The sequence below is a fragment of the Microchirus variegatus genome (genome assembly GCF_963457635.1).
Source record: "Microchirus variegatus genome assembly, chromosome: 1".
In the NCBI taxonomy this organism is placed as follows: Eukaryota; Metazoa; Chordata; class Actinopteri; order Pleuronectiformes; family Soleidae; genus Microchirus; species Microchirus variegatus.
In genome coordinates, this window is record NC_139802.1 from 2,415,898 (window position 1) to 2,425,811 (window position 9,914).

A 9,914-nucleotide genomic window follows, 5' to 3' on the forward strand; every position below is an offset into this window, starting at 1 on the left:
CACAGTTTCACACAGCTCGCCGACAGTGGCAGCGGCCGCACATGGAAGAATTCACAGTAAACATCGTCAAGATCGAAAAATGAAAAGTCAAACAAACGACGAACGAACGAACGAACGCGGAAAAAAACCAACACTTCATTCGATCTACAGCGTTTTGCAAAGATAGCTAAGCCTGTAATAACGCTAAGAATAATCACAACAACAATTTTACATCAATGCTGATCAGGTTAAATTAGCGATAATATTGCACAAAGAATGTGTGAGACACTTTTTCATAATAGCCCAAGGTTAAATGCGTTTGATCATTAACAAAATAAATCATTTCTAGCACATTAAAATATCAAAATACTTTTCTTGTGAAAGTTCATTGTTGTTGTTATTATCGCTCTGTTATTACACTTCTTCTTGTTTCTCGTTGAGCTCGAGTCGACTAAGTAACAGTGAACATGGGAGGGCGGGATATACCATTTTCGTTTGTGTGCTCTCCTATTCACTTCCTGTTGAGTCACACAAACACAGTGCTCCTCTCTATCCGTCTCCTCACATCACTAACATCCTTCTTTCCTCCCTTCCTCTTTGCCTTTCCCTCTGATCACCTCTCTCTACACGGGCGTCGTCTTCCTATTGAGGGTGTTGGAGTTGCTCTCCCTGTCTCCCTTCAGCCTGTCCAGAGTTCCCATCCCTCTCTCCCTGTCGACGGTGGATGAGGTGAAGGGCGGCGGGCCGGAGCCCACAGAGTTGGGCATCTGCGCGTTCGAGTTGGAAGAATTTGAGGGGTTGTGGGACTTAAGCGAGGGAAGTGTACCGCTCATGATCACTCCCCCTCCTCCCCCGTCCTTTGGGAAGCAGTTGTGGAGCTGGTAGAGCGTGGCCCGGTCCACTGTTCCGTACATGGGCGGCAAGCCCCCCAGCTTGGGGTCGCGGGACAAGGTGTAGAGGGAGATGTCGCCTCCGGCCAAGGCCGTGTGCGAGCGAGAGTGCGGGTTAGGCAAAGTGGACACTGAGATGGGACCCTGGGAAAGCAGCGCGGACGGGGGCAGGCCAAAGTTCTTGCCCCCGCCTCCGCCCACGGGCGAGGGGTCCCGCGACCGGGAGGGGTCGGTAGAACGAGACGAGGAGCGGGACCTGCGGCGGAAGCGGTAGCTGGGCAGGCGGAGCATGGCGTGCGTGGTGCTCTTGAAGATGTCGGTGCGCGAGCGGCAGCGCAGCTCCTTGTTCTTCTCGATGTAGATGTTGACGGCGAGCACCCCGACCATCTCGGCCATGATGAAGGACAGGCCGCCGAAGTAGAAGGACCAGCCGTACGAGTACTGCCACTTCTTGTCCTCGTCCTTCTTCGGGGAGATGTCTCCCAGCGCGGCAGAGATGTACACGATCACCCCGATTATGTTACTCAGACCTGAGGAAGCATGGAAAACGCGGTGTTTATAAAATTCGCTCAGTGGAACAAGCTTATATACGGTGCTAAAAATAACATTTCACAATGATTTGTGACTGTCAGGAAAGACAACTGGCAGTAAAAAATCCTCTGAAGGATTAGTCTAAACATAACATAACTATGCGTGACAGTGGTAAACTTGTTAGAAGACTATTATGTTTGACAGACACACTCATATATGCACACACACGTACACAAACACCAATATGGGTTTTTCTAAAGCTGATGCATCACATATTTACAAATCAGGGCAGCGGATGCATCACATTTTATTTTCTTCCTCCGTTCATTACAGTTTAACTAATGATAAACACGACTGCTGCTTTAATGCTCAACACTCTACAGTCTGCAGTTTGTGTCTGCACTGCAGTGCAAACACACATTTTAAATAAAACAATGTATATACTAAATATTAAAGGTGCCATATGTAAGAATGTGGCCAAATACTGTTACTACATTCAAATTCAAGGTCTTTTAGGTTTCGTTTTCTGACGTAACTGGCAACCCGTGGTTGCTCGGCACCTGAGACTCTACTGACTGCAATGATTGGTAGACGGCGGTAGGTGGCGCCACAATATTTTGCAGTCTGCAAAATATTTTTTTTTAATGCAAATATTTTGTCTGTACTGTTGTTGTTGGTGAGTTCAGTTTGTTATATGAACATTATTCCTGAGTCTCTGTAACATATTAGGAGGATTTTATGGCCAGTTGCTTTAGATTTATTACATAATTCACCTTTAAATACATGAAACAGATCATCAAAAGATAAAACTTTCTCAATTTTTAATTTTCTTTTATCAGGTTTCTGAGAACAAAAGTACAATGGGCACTGTTAAAAAATGGTATAACCACATGTACGTTGAGATCTACATACCTGCAGCCACAAAAAGTATTCCAGCCCCAAGGATGATGTTTCTTTTGCTCTTATAGAAACGACTAGCAGCGATGCACACTCCTCCCATCAGCAGCAGGATGGCACTGAGGATCGGGAAGATGTTGGAAGCCCTGACTACCCCTTAACAGAGGGAAAAAAAATAATGACAAAGAGTAAATGCTAGAAAGCAAAAGGAGTACAAGCATGTGAAAAAACACAATATTTTAAGGTGTATTCCTGAATGATTCTAATCATTGTCTCATCTTTATGTTACTGCTGACTGTTTTCTCTCTTCTCTATCTCATCCTGTCAGAGCTGAACTGAATACCGTGGATGGAGCTGCGCAAATGGCTCAATAAGTTGACTGAGACGCAGTGACAGGCAACACAACTGTCAAGAAACACTATCTGTAATTGTTTAAGGTCCAGTGTATAAGAATTAGTGACAATCTAACGGTGAGACACATGGTTACAACTCCTCTGCTCATCCTCTTTCCCAAACATGACATTTCCACTTTATAAATCAACACAATTGCAAATATCTACTTCATGAATGACATCTACTAAAATTTGACCCAAAATGTTTGGTCCAAAATTTGAAAAAAAAAATTTGACCCAAAATTTGACAAAAACGTCATACTCTACTGTCATCCAAAATTTGAAAAAAAATTTGACCCAAAACTTTTGGTCCAAAATTTGAAAAAAAAATTATGCAACATTTTTGGTCCAAAATTTGAAAAAAAAATTGATGCAACATTTTTGGTCCAAAATTTGAAAAAAAAAGTCATACTATATACTATGTCGTCCAAAATTAGATTTTTTTTTTTTTTGACAAACAGAGTATAGCATGTTATAGCAACCTAAGGAAGTGATTTCAATGAAAACAAAGTGAGGACCGACAAAAATGTCCTCACTCCGTAAAAATTACCTCACTTTGTTGTGGACGTTGTCTTTAATCAGCAGCTTGTTAACAAGACAAATGTGCGCGAGACTCGTACTGTTAATATTTAATGTGCATCATTTCAATTTTAAGAATTGCTGCTTCTTCTTTGATTCTAACATATGTAAGTCGTTACGGACATTTACTCCCCAAACCTGGCTGTCTCCATGACAACAGCAGTGTTTTTATTTGTATTTTTCAAACCAAACATTTAGTTTAGGTTAACTGTAGCAACTGAATCTGTTTGAATATATTTTTTTCAGAATAAAAGCTCTGAACGTGATATGATATTTCAATTATTTTGAGAAGATAAGCAAATAATTTAAGATCAGATTTGTTAAATCATCTGCCGGGGGCCAAATACTGACGCTGGCGGGCCAGATTTGGCCAACGGGCCACCAATTGCTGACCACTGCTATACAAATATAATTATTTGTACTATTTCTGCTAATAAACCCTCCTGTTCCACACTGGACCTTCAACAAAAGCCTCTTTCTCACTAAAATTAGGGGGTACACCCAGGATTTGTGAACCTGGACAAACCCAAATAAAAGCCCACATACTGTACATTGCAGAGTGGCTCACTGAACCTGTTTTAAACTCAGGAAATAACAGTTTTTTTGAGCAGCGGGAATGAGGTTTAAATGAGCTTTTGACAATGTCGGAGGCTGAATAATAGACACAAATAAAAGGGGGTTGAAGTGACTTCATTAAAAATATACACACTGTACTTGGTGAAGGAACTTAATTACTCATTTCTGGGCACATGATTGAATCAAACCCTTCCCATGTGGCCTTCAGCCAACCATGGACACACGCTCCACACACACACACACACACACACACACACACACATTAACACTACTCTCTCATCTAGGACAACTAGGCCACGAGAGAGAAAATGCCACCTAAATGCCAGCAAAATGTCTCCGCAACATTGTAAACAGAACACAGGCTTTGGCACGTGCGCACACATGTCGCATATCATAGAGCACAAAAATACCACTGCAGGCGCAACGAGCGCTAAATAAGGAGACCCGTCAATCATCGTCTTCCCGTAAATATCCTCACATTTTATTTCTATTGCCGAACATTGTTACGTGAGGAACGCACGCTATAAACACCACGTTTAACAGGTAACGGAAAGAACGATCGGGCTCGTTGGAGTTGACTTACGTAAGACATACTCTGCGCCGTCGTGGTCAAAGTCTGCGTCCTCTGGGAAGTGGTTGATCTGAGAGCACACTCCTCTCTTCACCCCTGAGGAACAGAACGGGGAGAAAACAGCGGTGATCAGACACGACGAGACACAAAAGAAGTCCACACCTGCAACCTTAAGAAAAGCAAAAACAACACACGTCCTCCTGAGCGACAAACAAGAGAAACTCCCGAACACAATCATATCTGTGCATTCATTATCACAATCACAACACACTGATGACAAACAACACAAAGGTCAACGGTTCTTTCAGGAAAAGTTAGTAACGTCCACTCATACAGTGCACACACACACACACACACACACACACAGGCACAGGCAGACAGGTAACTACCCGATGGGTCTTGCATGTCGACAGACAGACGGAAAAGGAGGCACGCACGCACACACGCTGGTGACGGCGCGCCGCACTGTCGCTGATGGATGGATTGTGAGGGAGAGATGGAGTGATGGAATGAAGACACACAGACGGAGGGAGACATGGACGGACGTGGAGGAGCGAGCCGGTTCTCTCTGTCTCACAGCTCGTAACGTTTTCCACAGGTCGGCCTGCAAAGAAACAGATGGAAGGAACAAAGGAAGCGGGGACGTGAGCCGAGGCTGAGGGTCGGTGTTGTGACACAAACTCAACAGACGTCAGACGGTTAGAGGTGAAACATGTTCTAACGCTGCTTCAAGGTGTTTTTTGAATAAGCACTAGGGGCAACGATATATACACATCTCAGGCTTTTGGTGTCATCTGCCCTTTTGCTCGTTGCTGCAGCGTTTTTTAACAACGCGTTTTCATTATCGCCGTCCCTTAGATCAGCAGAGGTGCCCATGAACTTTCGTGTACTTTCCCTACACAGTACAGTATGAGGTATATTTAGAATCACTCGTCATGTGACCTGGTGCAGGTGCACATAATATGCTGTTTTTTCCTCTTTCCTCTAATATTTGTTCGGACAACAAGTGGTGTGTGGACACTCTCTGCTATAGATCACTTTCTAAAACTATAACGGAAAATGTACTTACCCTCATATCACTGTTACAACATAACATTCACATACAGTCAAGTAACCTATGACCCTTTTCCACTACAGTCCCAGCTTTACCACTACAAAATAGTACATACTCGACGTGGGTCATCAATGCACGGCTGCTTGAAAACTGCCGTGACATTGTTTTACACGTGAAACACACAGACGAGTGACTAGTGACTCGTAAAGCAGCTGTTTTCAGTGTAACTGAAACTCTGTCCCTAAATACACCAGACTCCTCTGTTAAATACTGAGATTTTAGACATTTTTCCTGGTAATTATTGGAGATTAACCCACGTTTTTAGGATGGTTAAAGGTGCATTATGTAATAAATCTAAAGCAACTGGCCATAAAATCCTCCTAATATGTCACAGAGACTCAGGAGTAATGTTCATATAACAAACTGAACTCACCAACAACAACAGTACAGACAAAATATTTGCATCAAAAAAAAATATTTTGCAGACTGCAAATCATGTTTATGTTTTGAAATCGTGTTTTGGCATGTGGCGCCACCTACCGCCGTCTACCAATCATTGCAGTCAGTAGAGTCTCAGCTGCCGAGCAACCACGGGTTGCCAGTTACGTCAGAAAACTAAACCAAAAAGACCTCGGTATTTTGAATTTGAATGTAGTAACTGTTTTTGGCCACATTCTTACATATGGCACCTTTAAGTCTTTTTAACTGATCTACAGTTCGGCACTCTTCAGCTTGATTTATGTGTCGGACGTCTGAAAACGCAACTTAACCGTGCCGAGGCGAGGCGAGGCGGTGGAAACACGCCGATAGTCTAGCGGGAATTATGCTCCTTCAACGAGTAAATAGATAAATTGTTGGTTTTCTTAAAGTTCTCTGGATTCCTTCCACAGTTCAAAAACATGCAATATGGGAATTAGGTCAATTGGACACTCTAAATTGTGAGAGTGGATGGTTGTTTGTCTATGTATGTGTCCCTGTGATGGACTGGCGAACTGTTCAGGGTGTATGACCCCACCTATCGTCCTATGTCATCCGAGGAGGATAAAGCAGTAGAAGATGGATGGATGTGAAAAATGTGTACAAAAGACGATGAAATGAAGTTACATTTCCTCATTCGAGGACTGGTGGTCCTGTATTCCCTGAATGACTTGAATGATATCAAACTACTGCGTTACAAGTAAACACAGTGGTTGGGAGGTAATTCATAGCAAAACCCCAAATCACTAAACCTGCAGAAGAGCCGGAGATGAAGCGAGGACACATTTCTCTACCCACAGCAGCACACAGTGCCACCCACCCGCAGGCATAAATCTTTTAGAGAGCTTACATGTCCTGCATTTTCGACTTCAGCTACACCTCACTGCATAACTGCATGACGACTGAGCGTCTTGGCTGAACATTTCGCAGATATTAAGGATACTTGACCTCTAAGCCGAGCCAGGACACTGTCAGCTTTACAGCAGCGCAGCGTGAGAGACGGAGAACGACGACTACAGAGACAGAGGCGAAGAAGGGGGAGTGAAATGCAATGATTTGGGGGGTAAAGTGAGACAAAGGAGGGGCTGAAAGAGTGAGTGAGTGAGTGAGTGAGTGGGGGTGCACTGCAGTGGAGCTGCAAGGACTAAAGCTTATCTCTAATTGGCTGCTTTGCTATCAGGAAGCTAGAGATGAGGACAAATTAGTTTTTTGTACAATAACAAGCCCAGGACGGGCCGGGGGGGACGCTTTCGTGAGGAGAGCCAGGAGGTTTTTCCTGCAGACAGAAGAGCCTCCACCTCATGTGAGCAAAGACACAGATCGGGAACTCACACCACCCACTTTGGCAGCGGCTGCCTTCGCCGCTCCAGCGCAGCCTTTACTGTCAGGCGTCAGCCCGTCAGTGCCGTGTATAATGAATTAGCGGTTTGTGTTGCAGTGAGAAAGTGAGATGAGAGATAGCTACAGCCAGTTTTTTGTTTTTTTTGATCTCGTGGCGCTGATGAGTGTCAGGGGGATTTCTTTTCTCTGGTATCAGCACATGTGCTAAATCATCGCAAACCTGAGGCAAAGACTATGATTAATGGATTGTTTTCAGTGAAGGTTACGCTCCGGCATCGTGTAATTATACTGAACCATAAACATTTGTTTTGATGTTTCCCCCAGTGCCACCACCTAAAAGGAGGGTTTTTGTGCACAGCTGATATAGTAATACAGAGTCGTGGCCGGTGAGAACAAATCAGGAAGTGACTGCGGGTAAGTGCGTTGTTTTTTTTTTAAAGGTCTCCATTTCTGGCCAAAGTGCAGCCACATAGTTTTCAAAGTAAAATGGAGCCAGCAGCATTTCCTTGCTTTTGGAGACTCTAAGATGGTGAGGTGAGCTGCAGGTTGCTAATCAACGTTTTCCGAGGTTCTGGTAAAAGGATGACTCTTTGTGGTCCCACTTGGCTGAATTAGCAGCACCTTCATTAAAAGAAAAAGTCAGTGACTGTCATTAATGTATCTTTAGTTTTGCATTATTTAGGTTGAGCTGTAGCTGATACTGCCATAATGTCTGGAGCAGTTTACTATTCAGTTTTTCTTTGTTTTCATTCTAGATCGGTGGACGGGTCTGAACACTACAACCTTCATGAATCACTGTCTCCGTTGCCTTGGAGAAGAAAACAGGCAGAGGCACAAGTCAAAGAGTCAAATTGTGAGTCGCCAAATAATCAAAAGTTGAATCAAAATGTAAATTCTGTTAATTAAACTTACTTAGCTCAAAAAATACAGCCTTAAGCTTCTGGCTATTGTGCACAATGGGAGCTGTGATTTACGCCCTTGTATGTATTGTCTATACATCAAATAAACATATAAGTCACATGACTAACTGTGTCCTCATACTCCTCAAATCTACTCTCTTTTAGCAGGAAAAAAAAAGTTGTTTTACTTAATGGTTGAGCTCACAAAACACCCCCATCAGTCCAACAGACCCAAAATGTCTCCCACGGCTTCTCCTCTATACCTTCAAGGCAGCATATCCTCCACAGTCCAGAGTGGGTGAGCGCCCCCGGGTCCTTCTTGTCCTTGTTGTGGGGGTCATCCTGGGTGACGTTGGCCGTGCTGTTGCAGATGAGGGCGCGGGAATACAGCCAATAATCCGTCCCTATTGCCACCGTCATCAGGCCGAAGGCAGCGAATGCCCCCACGGTGGTGAGAAGGATCTGGATCCCCTTCTCACACACCATGCCTTCAGAGGAAAAAAGGGTAGAAGCAGAAGGAGGAAAGAGGAAGAACGAGAAGGGTGGACATTAGGAGTGGTGAGGAGAAAGAAATAAAATAAGCAAGTGTTTAGTACAGTTTATTTAAAAAGAAGACAAGAAAAAAAGTGTTAAGGTGCGATGATGAGGGGCACGAAAAGACGAGGAGCAGTGTTGGGAGAGCCAGAGGGAGGCGATGAAAAAAACACAAGAGCCAGGAGAAGGTGGATGTGGGAGGTGCATAAGTGCGTCTATGATGTGTCCTTGGAGGAGAGTTGGATGACTCTGCTGACTCCGCTTAACAAGACAGAATTGATGTGAAACACAACAGATCACACCCTCCCAATCTCAGTCTACTCCATATTCATGATCCTGACACCGTTCTCTCTCTCAGTGTCAGCAGGGCTGGAGATGAATACACAAACATCACACACACGCACACACACACACACACACACACACACATTCTTGTACTTGCTGCATACTGAGGACTGGGTTGCTGACAAAGTCAGGACCAGCATTTTCACTTTATAAAGCAACACAATGACAAATATCTACTTCATGAATGACATCTATAAAGAACTATTGGTTGCAGTACCATAAAATGTCTGCAGGTGGAGCCCCAGAGCAAAAGGGCTGGAAAACTTTAAAAAAAAAAATCCAAAAATTTGACAAAAACGTTATACTATACTATGTCATCCAAAATTTGAAAAAAAATTGGACCCAACATTTTTGGTCCAAAATTTGACAAAAACGTCATACTATACTATGTCATCCAAAATGTGAAAATTTTTTGACAAAAAAAAGTACGTTATACTATACTGTCATCCAAAATTTGAAAAAAAATTTTACCCAACATTTTTGGTCCAAAATTTGACAAAAACGTCATACTATACTATGTCATCCAAAATGTGAAAAATTTTTGACAAAAATTTTTTGGTCCAAAATTTGAGAAAAAAAGTAATGGTATACTATGTCGACCAAAAGTTGAAAAAAAATTGGAAAAAGAAATTTGAAATTAATTTTTTACAAAAAAGTCATACTATACTATGTCGTCCAAAATGTATTTATTTTTTTTGACAAATTCAGTATAGCATGTTATAGCAACCTAAGGAAGTGATTTCAATGAAAACAAAGTGAGGACCGGCCAAAATGTCCTCACTCCGTAAAAATTACCTCACCTTGTTGGTTACAAAACCCTCACTGGTCCTCAGTATGCCGCAAGTACAA

The 9,914-nt window shown here is 43.0% G+C and overlaps 1 protein-coding gene and 1 long non-coding RNA gene across 3 annotated transcripts; one reads left to right on the forward strand and one right to left on the reverse strand.

The window, feature by feature from the left end:
• Nucleotides 1–602: 602 nt before the first annotated feature.
• cacng8b (calcium channel, voltage-dependent, gamma subunit 8b) lies at nucleotides 603–9,314 on the reverse strand (the record flags this gene model as incomplete). The annotated part of the gene is made up of 4 exons (XM_083910655.1): nucleotides 8,450–9,314; nucleotides 4,428–4,511; nucleotides 2,313–2,453; nucleotides 603–1,399 (listed from the first exon to the last, which is right to left on the reverse strand). Exons 1-4 carry the CDS (start codon nucleotides 8,670–8,672, stop codon nucleotides 603–605), a joined length of 1,245 nt encoding a protein of 414 aa, XP_083766781.1. The 5' UTR covers nucleotides 8,673–9,314.
• On the forward strand, nucleotides 7,571–8,568 carry LOC310944829. Of its 2 annotated transcripts, none has more exons than XR_014593135.1 (3): nucleotides 7,571–7,701; nucleotides 8,043–8,140; nucleotides 8,457–8,568. It is a non-coding gene; the product is annotated as an uncharacterized lncRNA (long non-coding RNA). The 2 variants fall into 2 exon arrangements; XR_014593136.1 differs by having other exon boundaries at nucleotides 8,408–8,504.
• Nucleotides 9,315–9,914: the final 600 nt, after the last annotated feature.